General features: G+C 38.8%; 1 protein-coding gene and 1 non-coding gene across 4 annotated transcripts in view; one reads left to right on the forward strand and one right to left on the reverse strand.

Annotated features, from left to right (window-relative positions):
- Positions 1 to 18,914, forward strand: part of N4BP2 (NEDD4 binding protein 2) — a 67,659-nt gene extending 48,745 nt beyond the window's left edge. For all 3 annotated transcript variants that reach the window (XM_055139627.1, XM_055139628.1, XM_004608013.2), the window contains 6 exons: positions 4,614 to 4,732; positions 7,204 to 7,342; positions 10,951 to 11,139; positions 12,543 to 12,711; positions 13,983 to 14,106; positions 15,415 to 18,914. In XM_055139627.1, coding sequence (XP_054995602.1) covers positions 4,614 to 4,732; positions 7,204 to 7,342; positions 10,951 to 11,139; positions 12,543 to 12,711; positions 13,983 to 14,106; positions 15,415 to 15,460 — 786 coding nt within the window. In that variant the 3' untranslated portion in view covers positions 15,461 to 18,914. The remainder of the gene's footprint in view (positions 1 to 4,613; positions 4,733 to 7,203; positions 7,343 to 10,950; positions 11,140 to 12,542; positions 12,712 to 13,982; positions 14,107 to 15,414) is intronic.
- Positions 7,412 to 7,535, reverse strand: LOC129405410 (small nucleolar RNA SNORA27). The gene has a single exon (XR_008630560.1). It is a non-coding gene; the product is annotated as a small nucleolar RNA SNORA27 (small nucleolar RNA).
- Positions 18,915 to 21,649: the final 2,735 nt, after the last annotated feature.

The raw sequence follows: 21,649 nt of genomic DNA on the forward strand, positions 1-21,649 counted from the left end.
TTATTCAAGCATTTTGATTTACTGAGTTATTTATAGTTGGGCTTTAGACGTAGAATGTTCCAGCACCAATCCTCCACCAGTGGAATTGAAACATTTTAAATATAGTTTAAAGTTGGAGGTTTTTCCTTAGTCTTCTGTTACGGAAACCAACTGTATTAAATCTCTATTTCCTTAATTTTTCAGGTGACTTAACTGCATATTTCTTGGGAATTTACATTAAAAAAAATTTTTTTTGGGGGGTGTGGCAGACCTGTGTTCAGGGCTTACTCCTGATTACGCACTCAGGCATTGAACCCCACTGGCCATGTGCAGAGCAAACACCCTACCCTATCTCTTCAGCCTTGTGTTTCTTAGTTTTTAACTTTTACTGGTATAAATGTTTAAAAAGATATGAAAGAAATCTATCAAGTTAAAATCTGTCAAGTTACTTGAAAAAAAAATTTTTTTTTTCTTTTTGGGTCACACCCAGCGATGCTCAGGGGTTACTTCTGGCTTTGCACTCAGGAATTACTCCTGGCGGTGCTTGGGGGACCATATGGGATGCCGGGGATCGAACCCGGGTCGGCCGAGTGCAAGGCAAACGCCCTACCAGCTGTGCTATCGCTCCGGCCCCAAGTTACTTGAAAATTTGTAATAAAAATTCTAAACACTTCCTAAGGAAGTGTTCAATTTTTTTTTTTTGCTTTTTGGGTCACACCTGGCGATGCACAGGGATTACTCCTGGCTCTGCACTCAGGAATTACTCCTGGCGGTGCTCAGGGGACCATATGGGATGCTGGGATTAGAACCCGGGTCGGCCGCGTGCAAGGCAAATGCCCTACCCCCTGTGCCATCGCTCCAGCCCCCCGATTTTTTTTTTTTTTTACTCCCCATGGAAGTGTCCATCTTTTAAAGTTTTTGATGGTGCTGAAGGGACTAACTACCAAGTGACCGCATGGTGCCAATTGAACCGTGATTGGCCAGAGAAACACTTAAGTTCTGTAATGCCTCTCTGGTCCTCCTCTCTTTTTGTTTGGGGCAGCCCTAGCTGTGCTCGGGGTTTACTCTGACTGTGCTCAGGGATCATTCCAGGTGTTCATATGTAGTGCTGGGAATCGAACAGGGGTAGCTGCCTGCAAGGCTAGTTGCCTAATCCATTTGTTCTCTCTGGCCCTGGAATAATGGTATTTTATTTTTTTGTATTTTGTTATTGGGCCACATCTGGCGATGCTCAGTGGTTAGTTGGCTCTGCACTCAGGAATCACTCCTCGTGGTGTTTGGAGGGCCCTGTGGGATGCCTGCGATTGACCCCTGGTTGGCCGTGTGCAAGGCAAATGCCCTACCATCTGTCCTATCACTGGGACTCACGGCCCTGAAATAAATTCTAAAGATAAAAATTTTAGAAACTGAATTGTAATAAAAAAGAATGAATTCTGTTCCGTTTTCTCTCTAGCCTCAAGTTAAAACAGAAGCTTCACTTTGAATCTTATTTTTGTTCCTTATTAAATGAATTAAATGAATGTTTTGTATTTATTCTTAGTGCTTTTGGAAATTTTGAAAATAAATTTTAGAGAATTTTAAACAAAGGAGAAAGACCTTACAGGTTATTATTTTGGTTATATATTATTCCCTGGCAGTGCTCAGAGCCTGTTCCTGGCCTGGTGCTTGGGGTCATTCCCAGTGGTGCTTGGAAACTGAGGTACAGGGGAAAGCACCCAGGTCTTCTGCAAGCAAAGCATATGCTGTGTTCCTATGAACTCTCTCCCTGGGCCCCCTTAGCAGTTATTTGTCTGGTTAAAAAATTCTTAGATGGCAACCTTATACATTGTTTAATATGCTTTAACATTTACAAACTCCAAGGAGCACCATTATATTTAGAAGAAATATATTGAATTGGGACATTGGATGAATGATATTTTTTCACTTTAATATTTCTCAAGACGCCTTGTTAGTGCCGGAGCAGTGATCCACCGGGGAGGGTGTTTGCTTTGCACATGCCTGACCCGGGTTTGATCCTTGGGGAACCAGATGTTCCCCACCTGGAGCACTGCCAGGAATAATTCCTGAGTGCAGAGTCAGGTGTAACCCAAAAAGCCAAGAAAAAAAAAGAAAGAAAGATAACTTGTTAATTAAATTGAATATGTGCTACTGCTGGAATGTTTGTATATTTACATGATCCAAGAACAACCTCTGGAGTAGGATCTTACAGTTCAGTGTTTCAAACATCTTCCTTAATATATATGCAATATATTAGAGAAGTGAATTATCTTTAATAAAAAGGGAAAACATTATGGCTAAATGGTATGACCATCTTTTGTTCTCTCCTGAAACTCATCTTTATAATTCTAACTAAACTCTCAGTATGATAATAAATGAGCATCACAGAAATCCCAGTTAAATGCTGTTTTACAGGGGAGCATGGGGGCAGAGAGTCACAACTGGTGATACTCAGTACTTACTTTTTTTTTTTTTTATTCGCTTTTTGGGTCACACCTGTCGATGCACAGGGGTTGCTCCTGGCTCATGCACTCAGGAATTACCCCTGACGGTGCTCAGGGGACCATGTGGGATACTGGGAATTGAACCCGGGTCGGCCGCGTGCAAGACAAGTGCCCTACCCGCTGTGCTATCGCTCCAGCCCCACTCAGGACTTACTCTTGGCTCTGCACTCAGGAATTGTTCTAGGTGGTGTTCAGGGAACCATCTGGAATGCTGGGGCTTGAACCCTGGTCTGTCACATGCAAGGCAAATACCCTACCCACTGTACTATTGCTCTGGAACATTTTTTAGTCAGTGATTTTGAGTAGAGCTTCAGGAAAAACATTTCTCTTTTTTACTTTTTCTTACTTTGATTTTGGACCATACCTGGCTGTGTGCTTAGGGGTCATTTCTGGCAGAGCTTATGGGACTTGGTGGTGCTGAGAACCGGGGCCTTCCCTATGCACATCATGTGCTCAGCAGTTGAACTCTGTGGCCCTAAGGATTTTTGAGATGTTCTGTTTTCATTGTTCCTGTGATATATTTAATTTTTATCCATTCGTTTTGTTGGTCATGTTTTTACATATTAAGACTTATCTATTGTTGTTTTATGTCATAAATGACCTAAATATGGCTAGACTTCAAGACAATCTATAATTTTTTTTAATTTACAGTTTTTTTTTTTAGCCACTGAAATGTCATAATTTTCAGGCATTAAGAAGATCTTGATAGCAAGTCAAAAAAATTTTTAGCGCTCTTGCAGTGCCAGCAAATTGCCTTAGAAGTAGAAATCACATTAAGAATATTTATCAGAGGGGCTGGAGAGATAGCACAGCGGGTAGGGCGTTTGCCTTGCACGCGGCCGACCCGGGTTCAAATCCCAGCATCCCATATGGTCCCCTGAGCACGGCCAGGGGTAATTCCTGAGTGCAAAGCCAGGAGTAACCCCTGTGCATCGCCAGGTGTGACCCAAAAAGCAAAAAAAAAAAAAAAAAAAAAAAAGAATATTTATCAGAGGGCTTGGAGAGATACAGAAGGTAAGTCACTGGCCTTGCACATGGCTGACTGGGATTCGATCCCTAATGCACCAGATGGTCCCTGAGCACTGTTAGGTGTTTATCCTGAATGCAGAGCCAGGAGTAAGTACTGAGTACTGCCGGGTATGACCCAAAAGCTAAAAAAAGGGGGAAAAATTATCATAATCATAAGTTAGAATTAAAGTAGTATATTTTTGGTTTGGCAATTTAAACGTACTCATGTATGATTTATTAAAAAAATAACAACAGTAACAATTTTCATATTTTTTTTCCCCATCGGGTTTTTGGGCAACACCCAGTGGTTTCAGAGCTTAACTTGCAGCGTTTAAGATTTCCTGTCAGTCTGAATTTGCAATTTATTTGTACATTATAGTTTCTGCCCATTGAGGAGACTATGTTTTTGAAGATGCTGTTCCCAGCATCAGTGTCCTTATTAAGAGGACCCAGGTGAGAAATTTTTCTCAGGTCCCAGGAAATGCTGGACTTCTCCTGAGAAACTTTTTTGCTTTTTTGTTTTTGACACTGAGAATCTTTGTTTCTCTCTTTGCTTTGGCCACTAAGAAGCTTGTGGAACTGAATTTTTGACTTGTTAGTAATTGTACAGAATTTTGTGTCATGCTTTTATATGCTAATTTTACTTGCTAACTTATATTCTTATCTTTATTTTCTCTACTGACTTTATTATTTATATCCTGTTCAAATATATATATGCACGTGCATGTATATATATTTATATATATTGTTTTTGTATATTTGCATTTTATGCATATTAAATCTATTCTTTTAAAATATATTATGTTGTATAATATATACAATCAATATATATGATTGAATGTGTTGAGTGTATATGTGAGTTTGTATATATTTATATGCACAGGCACACATGTGTACGTGATTGTGTTTGTATATGTATTATGAGGAGCTTCAAATACTTTAGAAAAAATGGGATATAAATAGTGCAAGAATACTTACATTACTAATTTCAGCATTAAACAGTGAAGGAATCTGATTGCTTTTAAATTATTAGTATTTTTGCAACAAAATAGCCATGCTTTTGGATCAGCATAATTAGTATTTAAAATTTCATCTTAAGGATGATTTTGTTTTGTTTCATTTTAGAAAAGGGATCCACTTATGTTTGAAAAAGATTGTGCCACTAAACTAAAAGAGAAGCAGCTCTTTAAGATATTTCCAGCCATTAATCAAAATTTTCTGGTGGACATTTTCAAGGACCACAAGTGAGTGGTGGAAGTATTGTCTGTAGTTTCTAGTGTGATGTCATTCAAATCATGTATCATGCATCTTAAGCTTTTTTTTTACTTTCCTGATATTAGAAATAAATTAGATAATTATAAACTATTCCAATGCAAAATACACAATGTAGAAATAGAGCAGTTTTCTAGCAATTGGTTCCTTAAAATTGTTTCCTTATATATAGTTATGTGTGTTTGCATACATGTGTCTGTTTGTGTGTCTATGCATAAATATATATATTTCACCAAGTAAAAGTTTATGTACTTTTTGTAGTTTTACTGGCATTTATTTTTTCTTTCCATACTAGTGATCTGTTCTTTTAACAAAGTCCGCAGAATATTCAGTAGGTTTTTTTTTTTTTTTTGGGGTGGGGGGTGGGGGGGCTGCAGCTGGCAGTGCTCAGGCCTGACTCCTAGCTCTCTGCTCAGGAATCACTCCTGGTGAGGTTCGAGGGGACCATATATGGTGTCAGGAGTAGAATCCAGGTCAGCGCCTGCAAAGCTAGTGCCCTATCTGTTGTACTATCACTTTGAACCCTCCACAGTATTCTTTAAGGTGATTTCTTCAGTGCTGTGATTTATTTAAATAGATCTCTATTTATTTTATTGTTATCTTTGACTGTAAGGAAAGTTGTAAACTATGTTGCACTGAATATCATTGAGTATATCATTTTGAGTACGTGAATGAATGCTATTTGAAGACTAGTTCCTAAAAGTGAAATTGCTAGTCCAGAATGTGCATTGAAATATTTTATAGATAGGAGCTGAGGAGATTGGTTAAAGGACAGGATTGCATACTTTGTAGGAGTCTGATTTGATCCCGACATCCACAAGGTCCCCCACGCGGCTGTGTAAGGCCACGCCAAAAATGAGTGTTTCCAGACAATACCAAATTTCCTTTGGTAAAGGCTCTCTGTTGTAAATATGTGCACTGGCAGTTTGAGTGTTCTTTTTGTTATCTTCTTGCTTTGATATGTGTCTTTTTAATCTAGTATTATTTCTTCTTTTTTTTGGGAAGCAAGATTGTTTTTATTGAAATTTATTTGGAAAGATGTGAGGAGAGAGTTCTGAGAACGTACGCAGAGTGGAAATAGGCAAGCAGAGAAGCATTGAGGCAGACCAGTGAATACGTGTTCAAGGGAGAAAAGGGCTTGAAGAGCAAGCCTGTTTCTTTCTTCTTTTTTTCTTTTGTGCTTTTGTGGCCATACCCTGCAGTGCTCAGGACTTATTCCTGACGCTTTGTCATGACGGGGCCTAGGGGGCCATATCGGGTACCGGGGAGCAAACTTGGGTTAGCCATGTGCAGGAAAAACGCCCCGACTGTGGTTCTGTCTCTCTTGCCATAGTATTATAGCAATCATACATGTTTGTGCATGATTGGATGTAGTATTTTGCTTTTCCAAATCTGTTGGGTGAATAATCTTCTCCATTGATATAAAGTATAACAGTATTTGCTGCATTTCCAAATTAAATTTTTTTTCTTGAATACTCTCTGAAATATTTAAAAATTTTGGGACCACATCAGGTGATTTTGGGAACTTCTTCCAGAAATGCTTATTTACCAGTGGGTAGCAGGGATTGCATTTGGCATTCCTGCATGCAAAGCCTGCAGTCCAGCCTTTTGACTCATTTCCCTGGCTTACAATATTTTTTTCTTATCTTAGTAATACAGTACGTACTCCAAGTATCTATAGATACGGAGGCAGTTTTATGACATTTTAGAAATTTGTACTACATTTCTGGATATGCCTGGATAATGTAGGGGTGAGGATAGTGTCTTAGGTTTTTTTGTATTTCCACTTGGAGTTTTCTTTGACTAGACTGTAATAAAAAGTGAAAATTCACACTGAGGCCGGAGTGATATACAGCAGGTAGGGTGTTTGCCTTGCAGGCAGATCACCCGGGTTTGATCCCCTGTGCCATACGCTCCCCGACCCCACCAGGAGCAAACTCTGTGTCCTCGGAGTGTAGGGCTTGGAGTAAGTCGTGCACACCACCAGTTTCCCCCTCTCCAAGTTTTTTTTTTTAAATACACACACAAACATTAGTTTAAAGATGTATTATTTACAGAGTATTTGAAGAAATTTTAAGACAACTGAAGCGAGTTGTGACTCTAACAAAGGGCCTAAGAGGTGTAGGTGATAAGATGAAGGATTTGTCGCAGGCAGTCTCCTAAAATGAAAGGCTAGAAAATGAGTCATTAGTATGTTACCCCTGGTATTTTGGGGGCGAGGGTTTGGACACAACTGGAGGTGCTCAAGGACTGTTCCCTGGTTGTGTCTCAGGAATGACATTTTCTTCTGGTCATTCTTTTCCTCACTGAGCATTGGATCTTAATGTTTAAAAGTTAGCCAGTTGATCATATTCATTTAAAATATTTGACGGATTTACCTGTGCTTATGTTTTCACTTAGCTTTTGTTTTTATTTACTGACATGTTTGTGTTTAACTCTACAGCTATTCGTTAGAACACACAGTACAGTTTCTAAATTGTGTTCTTGAAGGAGACCCTGTAAAAACAGTGGTAGCCCCAGAGTTTGTTCACCCAAATGAGAGTGTCATTTCTCATACTGCACCGAAGTCAAAGGAGAAAAAGGTATGGTGTTATTTTTTTTTCCACTATAATTTGTAAAAAATTCTACTTGAAAATATGAAAAATTTTTTAACTTGTTTCCTCTGACAGGATACAAGACAAACCCCCAGTTTGCTTGAGTTTTCAAGGAGGCTTCCTTTGCCCCATGAATGGGCAGTTAAGACATAAGTCCAATTGGCAAAGTGAGAAAGGGGCAGAATATGAATGGTTTATTGGGGAAATTTTATGATTCTTTTTCCCCTTTTGAATAGGTTGTAACTTGAACCACCAATAGCGTACTTGGTTTAGAGTATTCATTTAGATGCTGGAGTGATAGTATAGTGGTGAGGGTATTGTCTTTTCGTGCAGCCAACCTGGGCTTGATCCCTGCACCACATATGGTCCCCTGAGCACAGAGTGAGGAGTAAGCCCTGAGGAGCACTGGATGTGGCCCCCCGCCCCCCGCCACCCACCCAAGAATATTTGCTTACGCAAATAATAAAATTGTTTTGTTTCAGTAAGAAAAGTTTATTGTAAAGTAGAAGAGAAAGGAAAAGGAACTCCTCACATGTGGAGGAACTTAGTATTGGATTAAGTTCTCAAATAATAAATTTATAAGTTGACTTTTTTCCCCCTTCCAATGTCATTGTGCATGAGAAGTATTTGAATTTCCCTAACTTTTCCTCTGTAGAGTGTACAGTACTAGTATGAGGCTTACTTGAGTATCAGTGGGCTGGAAATAGGATGTGATTTTGGGGCATAACTGTGTTGGCAGCTATATTTAACCTCCTAATAAAACTTTGTTCCTAAAGTGAATTTACCATTTTATGTTCCTACTAGCAGTGTGGTAGTTTGTTCGTATACTCTGACTCATGATACCTGTCTGATTTATAGCCACCTGGGGATATGTGAAGTTGTTTTAAAGTATCAGGGGCGGGGCCGGAGTGATAGCACAGCGGGTAGGGCGTTTGCCTTGCATGCGGCCGACCTGGGTTCGATCCCCGGCATCCCATATGGTCCCCCAAGCACCGCCAGGAGTAATTCCTGAGTGCAGAGCCAGGAGTAACCCCTGAGCATCGCTGGGTGTGACCCAAAAAGCAAAAAAAAAAAAAAAAAAGTATCAGGGGCTTTGAAAAATTTGTTTCTTAGGCCACACCCAGTGGTGCCCAGGGGCTCTTCATGACTTTGTGCTGACAGTGCTCAGGCGCCCATGTGCAGTGCCTGGGGTTCAGCTCCAGTTGGCTGGATCTGTGGCAGGTGCCGTCATCACGGTGCTAGTTTTCTGGTCTTTGAATTTGCTTTCTAATATAAAGAAGGAATTTCTTGCTGTTCGCCGATCCCCTAGAGATCAGAGGCAAGATCTGCCCTTTAGGGTGCTCAGGAGGGCAGAACTGGAATTGAGGGGGGAAATTGGCAATTAAAAGTTGTTTTCATTGATTTCTTATGTTTTCTGTTGGATATACTGGATGATAAAGGGTGAGCAGCTTTAGGATTGGCTAGTTGGAATGATTTCAGTTTGCTTGGGGGTGTAGGGGTCGTTCTTGGTGTCCTGCTCTCAGGCCTCCGTGATTATGATATGAGGATAGTGACCATATGAGTGAGTCTGTGGGGGAAGTGACTGGGGTAGGGTCTGTGGATGGGGCATGTGCATATGCGAGGCAAGCTGGCAGGCTTATTGTTTGCTCACTTTAGGAATTAGCTAGCCCCATGGTGGGGTTCTATGTCTGTAGGGGTTAACAAGATTCCAGATGTCAGAGGACCGAAAATATAAGAAATAAAATGATTTAAAAAAAAAAAAAGAAATAAAATGATTTAATGCAGAAGTGATATCTCTGTGGTTTTAATTTGCATTTATGTTTATTATTTCCAGTAGTATTAATATCATTATTAATTTTTGGCTTTTCAGCCACAGTCAAGAGTGCTTAGGGGTTACTCCTGGCTGTGCATGCAGTCAGGGATCACTCCTAGAGGTTCTCAGAGAACCATGTGGGATGCCGGGGATTGAATTCAGGTTGACTGTGCGCAAGGCAAGCACCCTACTGCTATAATGTCACTCCAGCCCCTCTTTTCTGTGCTGTTATAAATAAAATTATTTTCTAAATTTTATTTTGGGATTGAAGTTATTTTATATACTAGTCTTAGTTTTAGTTACTTTTTAAAAAAAATGCAGGCCGTTATCATTCTGCTAGTCTTTACTTATTAATAAAATAACTCATGGATAACCTTTTTAATCTCCCTTTGGTTTTGGGCTGCACCTGCTGGTGCAGGGGCAACTTCTGGCTTGGTTCTTTGGGGGAGTCACTCTTCATAGCACTCAGGGACCGTGCTTTGCTAAGGATTGAACCCAGGGCCCCCGAGTGTGTGTTCAGCCCTTTGAGCTCTCTCTCCATTCCCTTTCCTTTATTTCTTTGTATCCTTCATGGTTATTTAGTGGATCCATAGGGCTTGGGCAAGGTGCTGTGCACAGAGCAGGACCCCGGTGACGGCACTGGGGCCGTGTTAGTCATGGCTGGATTGTACAGTCTGTATCAGGATGCAGAGTGTAGGAGACGATGCTGGTCATTTCATTCCAAATCAGATTTGGAATAAAGATTTCTCCCAAATATTAGTTGGGAGTAAAGATTACGTTTTTCTCTCGATAATTCAGCCACTGTGGTTCATTCCGGTGACAGGAGAGGTTAATGGGGATATGGTGTGTGCATTTACTCAAAGTGAAAATGATGGAAAGATGTTGCAGCCTAAAAAGGAAATTTTGAGTTACATCATACAATCGTGAAAAGATAGTTTTATATTGTTCTATGTATTATTCTGTGCATTCTGTGTATTATTCTTGAGTCTTTCATCCAATGTTGACAGTTTCACTATACTGATAGAAAATGTCTCAAGATTTATAAGCAGAACAGTGTTGTCTTTGCTGTATAACTGAATATACAATTCTTTTGGGTGGTTAGGGTGATCCACACCCAGGGGTGGTAGGGGGTACTGCATTCTTGGTGCATGTAGTTTAGGGAACTGTGTGGTCTTTTGTGGATTGAACTGATTCTATCCTAATGACTTCCTCCACAGACTCGCTCATATGGTCACTATCCTCATATAATAATCACAGAGGCCTGATAGCAGGAAACTAAGAATGATCCCAATACCCACTTATGCATGCAGCTTTTTATCCATCTTGATTTTTGTTATCTAATTAAATCTTGATAAATTTAAACAAGTTTTTCACACCTTTTAAGGTAATAGTGATTTGATTTTTTTTTTCTTTTTGGGTCACACCCAGCATTGCACAGGGTTTACTCCTGGCTCAAGCACTCAGGAATTACTCCTGGTGGTGCATGGGGGACCATATGGGATGCTGGGAATTGAACCCGGGTCGGCCGCATGCAAGGCAAATGCCCTACCCGCTGTGCTATCACTTCCGCCCCATGATTTGGTATTTTTTTGTGTGTGATTTGCTGTTTTTATTGCATGAAAGAGTTCATGAGAGTTGTTAGTAACATACCTCAATTATTTGTATTATTAGGTAGCCACTGGGAAGAATTGGTTTCTTGACAAGAAAATTGAAAATAATAGGACCCATTTTTTCCATTAGCACTTTTTACTTTTACCATGTTTTATTGTATAATATTTTTCAGACAAAGAAATCGAAGGAGACTGAAGATGTGCCAGGGGAACCGTCTTTCCAGGACTTTGAGTACCCAGAGTACGATGACTACAGGGCAGAGGCTTTCTTGCATCAGCAGAAGAGGATAGAATGCTACAGCAAGGCAAAAGAAGCTTATCGAATGGGGAAAAAAAATGTTGCTACGTTTTACGCTCAGCAGGTAAGTGGGAAGCCTATACTATTTTTCTAACGTACAGTGTTTGAATAATCTTGAAGCAGATAATATTTGGATTGTTATTATTTTGGGTTTGGGAACTGTGGACTAAATAAGATATCCAAATATATAATGATTGTTTGGTTCTAAGAACTTGATCTCTGAAATGTTCTTTTTCTGTGGTTGCTTTTCCGTATGGCTTACATAAGTTGGAGGTTATTCTTACAGGCCATTTTTTCCATTTGGGTAGGTTCTATCCAGTAGGTTTTCTGGTGGAAATACAGTAGTGTTAGTACAGACTAGCAGATCACTTCAGATTGGGCTTATAACTTGTGTTTTCTTTCATGTTTGAAATTTTAGTAATATGTTTCTTTTTCTTTTGGTTGGGCTTGGGGAGAGCTTTGAACCATACCTGGCTGTGTTCAGGGCTTGCTCCTGGCTCTGTACTCAGGAGTCACTCCTGGCAGTGCTCAGGGGACTATATGTGATGCTGGGGATTGAACCTGGGCAGGGACTTTCCTTGGCTGTACTGTCTTCAGTCCCTTTATTGGCACTTTTATAGCCGAGAAGGAAAATTAAATGGGGATGTGGGACATGGCACAAAGGCCAAAAGAGCTTGCTTTGCTTATGAGAGCCTCAGATTCTATTCCTGACACCTCATGGTTGGCTTGCCAAGTTGGCCTGAGAGTAAATAAAAAACCCAAAAATATAAATTTGTGAAATAGATAATGTACTGTACTTTAGAGAAGTGAAATTTGTAAATTTGTTAGGCCCTATTTAGCATTGTAGTAAATGAAACACAAATTAGTTTTTCTTTTTTTGTGTGTGGTGCCACATCTTTCTTTTTCATGATAGCGCCAGCCAAAGTGTCAGATTGGTATTATCCTCAGAACCTGTAAACCATGAATGACAACCGCAGTGGCGACTAGAGGTGTTAGCAGGGGTTAAGCCCTAGATTATTAAAGTATATGGGAGGTGTGTACGCCAGTTTCTTCTATATGATTTTTAATTTAGAAAATATACTAGAAATGTTTTGTAGTTTAAGAACCTTTTTATTATTATTTTGGTTTTGTGGTCACTCTAATGTTGTTCTGTGCTTGGGGGTTGCTCCTGGCGGCACTTTGGGACCATTTGGACCTGGAAGTGAACCTGGGCCTCCTCCCACAGGACCGTGCTCGGTCCTGTGCTCTCCCTCTGGCCCCTCGAGAGCACCACGGCACTCTGGCTGTACTTCAGGCCGCTGAAGCCCAAGGGAAGTTTTGGCGTGTTCTTGAGTCGTATCATTTAAACTTTCAGGTTGTCTGCCCTTTTTTCTTTGCCTTCACTTTTGGGTGGGCACTCTTTGCTTCCTCATTACCTTCTAAGTAGAAAGTAACAAGTCTTTGCTGAGCCTGTGTTTGTGATTAAAGGGGAGTCTCCATGAGCAGAAGATGAGAGAAGCCAATCACCTGGCCGCCGTGGAGATCTTTGAGAAAGTCAATGCCTCCCTGTTACCACAGAATGTTTTAGACCTCCACGGATTACATGTGGATGAAGCGATTGAACACTTGACAGCAGTTTTACAGCAGAAAACTGAAGGTAGGACTGTAGCAGTGAGAACATTTTAACTGAAACTATGTCTCTGGCTTTGGGGTGCCAGGAATTAAACCTGGGTCGGCTGCATGCAAGAAAAGGACCCTACCCTTTGTACTGTCTCTCTGGCCCGGACAGGTTGATTTTTTTTAATAGGCCTGCAGTCCATCTTGAATTTAGTGAATTTGCTAACACCCATACCTAGAGGGAGCTTTATGTCCTATTACAGCTTCTTGATGAGGAGAGGCAGAGGCACAGGTAGGGTAGGTAACTTGTCCGTCTGTGGTCATGTCACATGATCCTCGACTGGCCCATCCTACTTTTCAGACCAAGGCTGGCTGAGTTCAGAATGTTTAATTAATAGGGTTGTTGTGAGTCTTAGTTAATACATGTCAGTGAAGCAATGCTGACTCCATGTATGTGATAATTGTCAGGTTGTCATCACTATTGTATTATTGTTATCACTGTTTCAGAGAGAACTTCCGGTAGCATACAGAAATCTCCCACTCCACAGAAGTTCTTTTTTGTAGTCTTTAGGTAGAAGAATTGCAGGGAGCCTTCCGTACTGACAGTATAAATGAGGCATAGATTAAAATTGTTTTTGTCTTTTGGGTTACACTGGCAGTTCTCAGGGGCTCTTGTTCCTCCACGAACCATATGTAGTGCTGGGGATTGAATCTGGACCTTCTGCATACAAAGCATGCACTTTTCCCATTGAACTATGTTTCTGGCCCCCATAACATACATTTTGGTGGTGGGGAATTGGACACACCCTGAGTTCTTGGGCCTTACTCTTGGTTCTGTGCTCAGGGTTCACTCCAGGCAGTGCTTGATGTGCCAGAGATTGAACCACAGTCGGCTGAGTGCAAGGCAAGCACCTTAACCCGTGTATGATCGCTCCAGCCCCCAAAACATACATTTTTATGGGACTTTTCTTTTTTGGAGTTTTAAATCTGTAAATCTATATGAAAATAGTTTTACATCGTGTTTGATTTCTTTTTTTTTTCTTTTCTTTTTTCTTTGGGGGGAGGGCGGTTGGTTATACCCAGAGATGCTCAGGGCTTACTCTTGGCTCTGCTCAGGGATCACTACCAGTGGCATTTGGGGACCATATAGGGTGTTGGGGGATGAATGTGGGTTGTCTACACTCAAAGCAAGTACCCTACCCACTGTACCACCTCTTTGGCCCATTCATGGTGTTCGAGTAGTCAAGATCTTTTTTCTATTGAGAATGTACAATGAGTGAATTATAACAGATCTGATTCCTGTTGTAACAGAATTTAAGCAGAACGGTGGGAAGCCCTATCTGTCTGTGATTACGGGGAGAGGAAACCATAGTCAGGGAGGAGTTGCTCGCATCAAACCAGCTGTCATTAAATACCTCACAAGCCATAGTTTCAGGTGAGTATAATTTTCCTGTTCTTAGTAATGATAGTTACCCATATAGAGCCAATAAAGACTAGAAGTATGCATAGAATAATTTGTTACAATAGTCATTTAACTCTAATGTCTAGTCTTAGCTACAGTGTAATTCATGCATTTAATTTATGCCTGCATGATGATGAAATGTTCTCATGTTCTCTTTTGGATTTATGATGGTCTTTAAACTGGAAGTGGAAGAAAATGTGTTTGTGATGAATGTAATCTGAAAAAATCAGTTTGTCTAAGTTTTGAATTCTCAAGTGAATACATTAGGTTTCTTTGATAATGTATTTGGTAACATATTACTCATAGTTTATGGTCATTTTATATTCCTTTGCAAGATTATTCTTTTGAGGATTTTTGGAGGAATTGGGAGCTTATATGTGGTTATAATTTGGATTTGTTAAAACTTTAGCTAGAGTACTCTAGTCACTCTGAATTTATACATCTTCTTAAGTTAAATGCCACTGAATGATCTTAGCTGACAAGTACGAAATCTCCTTATTAATTACTTATTATTTAGTAACAGGAAATGACAAGAGAAATCCAAGAATAAAGATCTGGAGGCCAGAGAGGTAGTACAGGGGTAAAGGCATTTGCCTTGTGCACTGCTGGGCCTGGTTTGATCACCATGGTTCCCTGAGCACAGCTGAGAATAACCCCCGACAAAGAATAGTAAACCCCTCAAGCACTAGAGGATGTGACCGCTAACCTGTCTGATGATGCATAAACTCTCTGAGGATTTATGTCATTAAGTGCCCCCTTCCCCTACATCTAATCTTAATTATTGTAGCTTACTTTATGTTGTATATAAAAAGTTAAGTAATGTATTTTGACCAGAATATTATCATTTTGGGGTTAATGATCTATTTTAGAGACTAGTCTTAAATTTCAAACTGAGGGAGTCATAGCGTGAATTATACGTAACTGTGTTTTATTGGAGATTATTAAACTTGGTACTGATGTAGTGCACAGAAATAATGTAATGCAGATGCTTTTCACACAGCTCTATTTCATGAAGGTCAAATTCAGGCTTGACAGTTTTGTAACGTCTTAAACTATAGTAACTACGAAAGTTAGAAGTAAACCCCAGCTTTAGTATTGTGCTTATTTTGACAATAGATGAGAAGTAATATAAGCATAGATATTGGTTTGAGATATTAAATAGAGGCTGATAAATAGTAATTTAACGTAGACCCATGGAATTGGTTATAATCTTATTGCCTTACTGCTTTAAAATTTTTATCTTTAAAAATAACTTTTTTTTTTTTCCAATCCTTTTTGCAGGTTCTCTGAAATCAAACCAGGGTGCTTGAAAGTCATGCTAAAGTAAAATAAATGTATTTGATTTAGAAGTGTAAAGGTTTGTAGGATAAAATTAGTTTTTGTAGTAAATTCAGCTTTATTGTAAACGTGTTGTATTAGAAATAATGTCCGGTTATAGAACAGAAAAGCATTATGATGTTTTTCAGAGTTCAAGAGTTTAATTTTTTACTGAATCACATGCCAAATATGTTGCCTGTTATTAAAGAGATTTTTATTGATTACAAATGTTTAAGAAAATGATCAGCTGCCGTTTTAAAGCTTGAATTACTCTGATTCTCTTTCAGAGAAAATTTTACCTTTGTATTAATTGTTGTTTGACATTCAGCAAAGTTCTGAAGGTGTTTATAAAAGGTATTTAACTTGTCTAGAGACCTGGCTCATGCCCTTCAGAGGCTTGTATTGAAAACAGAAGAAAAGGTAGTAGTAATGAAAGAAAGATTTAATGGTAACACTTGAATGTTTCTTTTATTTTGAAACCGAACACGTAAAATCCTTTCATTTTGCCATATCTTACAGAAAGAAAGGCTTGCTGTTGTACTTTCGTATGCTTTCTATTTGATCTTGACCTTTTTATTGTATTTCTTCCTTTGGTGTGTCTGCATATTCTGGGAACAGAGTTGGGGTCTAAGATTATATTGTAGTTTTATCCTTCCATAGGCTGAAAAGGCTTCAAAGAAATAGAATTGGTTAGATAGCTACCAAGTGATGCTATCATATAAAGCGTGTAATTTCTAAATTGCAACAGGTTAGAATTCTGTTAAATATAAAAACCATTTTTGAAATAATTATAAGGAGTCACCTTTGTAAAAGGAATCTTTCACTAATTGTATTTTCTTGTTGAAGAAAAAATATTCTTAGTGTGTCAATTAAAATTTTTAATGTAGGTTTAATGCTATAAGCTGTAATTTCCAGTGTAAACAGTGATCCAGTTTTGACTTTGAAATGGATAATACTTTCAACATACATAATTTCAGCAAACTGTTGTGTTATTTTGATAGGCCTAAGAAATCACTTGAGTCAGGATATATAGGGTTGATTATTACGGAAAGAATTCTGAGTTATAGAATAATTTTCCCAAAAGATCAAACATTTTAATGAAAGAAATTTCAAAAAGATGTTTTATGTATACGAAAGCATGCTTCAACAAAAGAGCTATATTAGTAATTTGTATTTGCACACAAAGATGTTTATTATTTAAAAGTGGTTAGTTGCTGTGTTAAATATTCACATTTTGTGATTTTTTTGAAAAAAAAAAAGCCAATAGTTTTGCATTTGTTTTTGTGATGTTTATATGAATTACAGACATTAAAAGTAAAGCAGTTCATTTCTAGAAATTATCTAAAACTATAATTGATGTAATAAACTAATTTTCTTGCATAAATTAATATGACTTAAGAGCTTTGAATAATAATACTAAAATCTGGAGTTACAGAGTATATGCCAGTGTGTACTCATCTTCACTTTTTGTATTCTCTTATCCAGTTTAAAAGAACATCATCTGAGTACTTCAGCTAGACTTATTTCAGTATCATTATAACTAAGGTGGGAACATTCAAAAAGAACAAGAGGTGAGGTATTTTTAGGGAAGAAACCAAAGGAAAGAAGCTGTGTTCCATATTGTATCAACTTAAATTTATGCCTTAGTTTGTTAGATCTAGTGCTATTTTTTCTTAATTGTTATTCATAAATATATAGGTGAATTTTGAGCATCACATCCGTTTTTATGAAGTTATTTAATTTGAAACTGCCTCCCCCACTGCTATTTTGCTTAGTTTAAACAACACAAAATTATAAAAGAGAATTTTATAATCTCTTCTGTTGTGACTACTTCTAGACCATATGTATCAAATATTGTTTGGGAATTACCATTTTTTTTTCTCTTGTTCATATCTAAATTCTCTGTCAAAAGTAAAGACTGTGTGAATTATCAAAGTTTTCATGTGTTGGTAATGAGATAATATATGCCTCATTAGAATTTCTCTTTGCAAAGGTATTTAATGTTTTATAAGGACAACATTTTTGATGTGTGGAAAGTTTTAGTGATGATTACTTTCTCTCAGTAATTTCTTACCAGTTTCTATTGGGGGGAGAAAGAGCATTAATGTAACTATAGGGCAAGTAGGGTCTGTCTGTCTGTCTGTCTGTCTCTTTCTTTTTCTCTCTCTCTCTCTTTTAATTTTGAATCACTGTGAGGTACAGTTACAAAGCTTTCATGAGGGGGTTTCAGTCTACAGTGTTCCAACACCCATCCCTCTACCAGTGTACGTTTCCCACCACCACTGTCCCCAATTTCTCTCCCTGCCCCCAGGCCCCTCCTCTCTCCCCTTCCTCCTCGCCCCATGGTATCACTTCTTAACAGTATTTTCATCCATTCTTTTAATTTGTGGTAAGAAATGAAAGGATGTTGTCTTAACTTTACTGGTCGTTCATATATCTTGACGATTTTAAAGTTGAGTTCTCCCTCCAGTCCCCCATTGTGTTAGTGTTTTCATTTTAATTTGCTCTTCGATGGCCTTTAAAATAAAGAATATATTATACAGTAGAAATCCTGACTTAACAGGTGTTCGTCTATTTTAACACGTTTTGAGAAGAAAAGTTAAATGATTCTGTTGGATTGTTTCCAGTCATTTTTCTTTTTCTTTCTAAATTTAAGTGTGTTTTGTTTCTTTTCAGGGGGACGGGGGATTACGTTTAGAAAAAGGACACTATAATAGTGAGGTTGGTTATTTCTGCGCTGGGAATTGGAAAACTTAGAAACTCAGGAAATTGCTCTGACAATGTTTTAACTGCTCTCAATTTAAGAAAAGTGACAATGTGTGTGTGTTGCGCATATATATAAAGCCCATAAAAAAAGTGTGCTGTTTTTTCCAAGTGCTTTTTCTAAGTGCTTTTTCATTGTGCAATGAGGTGAAGTTTGATAATTTTTCTGTGTAGTGGTTAAATAATAGTTATTTTTATTTACGTGCTTAACAAAACATTTAAATTGTTTTTCACTTGAAAGTTTATGTAGAATGTATGTTAAATGGTGCTTTTTTAAAGTGTAATTCATGTTTACAGTATTAATTCCTCTTTGCAGAATTTAATAGTATAACAAGGCTAGAAATACATCTCCATTCTAAAGTCTTTTGTAACTTCATATTAGATGTTGACAGTTTTTGTTATTTTCCTTGAAGTTGAGCATTTGACTTTTATAGTCCAAATGATGAACCTGTTATTAACAAATGATTGAATTACTGTGATATTTCTCATTCAAGTAAAACATTTCATCTGTTGTTGGTGAATATATTATAACATTTTCAGACAGTATATAGAAACAAAATGCTTTTATTTGTACTATAAAGAAATGTAATTTTGCTGTTAACGCTGTACTTTTTTATTGAAAATGTTTTATAACTTTGCTTTTAAAATTTCTTATGAAGCCATTTGCAAATTGCATAATTAAATAAAATACTTTAGCCACAGTCTTGTGAGAAACTTTTATTTGATGTCATCTGAGTTTAGTGGTTTGAATTATTTTTATACATAACTTTGTAGTTTTAGGGAAAAGAGTAATAACTTTCATTTCTGTACCACAACTGTTTCAGTTTAAGTTACATTGTCACTGTAAATAAGAATTCTCTTCTGAAACAGATAAGTAGATTAGCTAGATTTTTTTCTCTTCACACTCTCTTTTGACTTTCAAAATTAAGAATAATATCTTTTGGGGGTGGGCTGGAGCAATAGCACAGCAGGTAGGGCGTTTGCCTTGCACTCAGCTGACCAGGGTTCGATTCCTCCACCCCACTCGGAGAGCCCAGCAAGTTACCGAGAGTATCTCGACTGGACGGCAGAGTCTGGCAAGCTACCCGTGATGTATTCGATATGCCAAAAACAGTAACAACAAGTTTCACAATAGAGACATTACTGGTGTCCACTCGAGCAAATCAATGAGCGATGGGATGACAGTGATCTTTTGGGGGCTGGAGCAATAGTACAGGGTATGATGTGTCCCTTGCAAGCAGCTGACCACGTTTGGGTCCCTGGCATCCCATATGGTCCCCTGAGCACTGCCATGAATGATTCCTGAGTGCAGAGTTAGGAATAACATAAACTCTCCAAAAGGAAAATTCAACATAACTAAACCTTACAAGACTCAGTCAAAGCTCTTTGTGAGGTTTAAAAGCAAGAATTTGAGAGGCCAGGACAATAGTACAGCAGGTAGGGCACTTCCCTTGCATGCAGCCAACCGGGTTCTATCCCCGCATCCCATGGAGTTTCCCTGCGCCCATCAGGAGTGAGACCTGAGCACTACTTGGTGTTTCCCAATAACCAAAACAGAACGAACAAACACCAAACCCACACTTGTCCACGCGCGGTTGCTCCATCCCAAAGAGAGCCGTTCCCTCTGAGACTTGAATGCCTCCCTTGCTCTTGGTCTTGATGGATAGGCTTGGTCCCCAGGGACAGCCTTGAGTTAGAAGTGACTTAGTGAGGAGCCCATTATAGCTTTACCAGCAGAGGTCAGAAGCAAACCTGTAAATGTAGAACAACTTCCACCATGCTTGGGTAGACACTTTTTGCTTGGTTCTTTTGGAGGAGTTCACGTTACTTACCAGGTATAGTTGAGGTTCAGTCCCTTCTAATTTTTTGTTTTGTTTTGGGGCCACACCCAGTGGTACTCAGGGACCTTGGGGTGTCAGGGATTGCATCCAGACGTTGTGCATGCCAAGCCTGCACTTAGTGCCTTGGTGTTCTCTCTGACCCAGGCTTATATCTTTTATTTTTGGTCTACACATGGCGGTGCCCAGGGATTCTCCTGGCTCTGCACTCAGGGATCGCTCCTGGTGGGACTTGGGGAGTCATGTGGGGCACTGGGGTTTGAACCTGAGTTTGCCGCGTGCAAGGCGGGTGCCTTACTCCTGCACTGTCCCCCTCCCCCTGTATCTTTATTATTTTCAATCTATTTTGTGAAACCATGTTTTTGCTAAGGTACCATGATTTATGATACTGTTAGTCATACTTTTCATGCGTCCATCTTTTCAGCACCCAGTACCAGAGTCTGCCTCCCTCTGTCAGTGTCCAAGGACCCTTCCCCGCCACTGCTTGTCAGCTCAGTTCTGTAGACAGAATCCTTGATGACTTGGATCACCTTTTCCCTTACATGTTCCTGTTTCTCTTTTTAAAATCTTATATTTGGGATAGATCTCTCTCTTTCTTAAAAAAAGTGGAGGCGGTGACCCCTGTACATAGAACTGACTAGAACTAATCTGCAATTCCACAAAATCAATCGATGATTAAAAAATGTTTTTTAAAAAATGCATGTATTTTTATAAGTAGATAAATTAAAAAATTAATATAAATAGTTCTGTGCTAATACTTTATTGGGGGGGGGCACACCAGGCAGTGCTCAAGATTCCCTGGCAGTTCACTCAGGGATCACTCCTGGTGGGACTCTGAACCTGTGGTTGCTGCGGGGGGGGACCCTGTTTTTTTTTTTTAATACCTAGTTTTAGTAATGATTACTTGGTATCTTAAATCCATTCACAAACATTAGCCTCAATTATTTGGGGGGGTTACATCCCAATGTCAGTATTCATTGTGGTAATATATTTGAAGATCACATATGAATAGAAATTGAGCCAGGCTGATTTTAGAAAGGATACATCTATGAGCTTAGTGAGCCTCAGCCGTTTTTGTGCCTAATTGGAAATTATTGATTTTATATATATAATCTTAGCCATATCTTTCAGGGTGAGTTGCTACCAAATGAGATCATTTCCTGTTCAATCTATATCAAGTTATGCATTAACCTAAATGATAGGGCTAATGTGTCACGGGCCATTTAAGACAATGCAGCTGTATTTCAAATTTCCTTATTTGGTTCCATGATGTCTTTCTACCATAGTTCCTTTTTAGTGTGTTGGAGAAGGTTTGAGGAGAGGGAATAAGTGATATGAAATGTGTCTTTAGCAGACTTACAATGGGGAGAGTTATTTTCAGGGAACTTGAGATGTGAATTTCAATACTTTGGTGAGCGAGCAGACTGGCACATATTAGCAGTGTCCAACTTGGTGATTTTATGGGTTATGCTGGGAAACGTTTGTAAGGGGTATTTCAATCTGGCCAGCTCTCTTTGGGGTTGCCTGCATTTCCACGTTTCTATAATGTTCCCGAACAGGACTTTCGGGGCTTTTTGTAAAAGCATCTCCTGGTGTTT

Source organism: Sorex araneus, chromosome 5 (assembly GCF_027595985.1).
Source record: "Sorex araneus isolate mSorAra2 chromosome 5, mSorAra2.pri, whole genome shotgun sequence".
Classification (NCBI taxonomy): domain Eukaryota; kingdom Metazoa; phylum Chordata; class Mammalia; order Eulipotyphla; family Soricidae; genus Sorex; species Sorex araneus.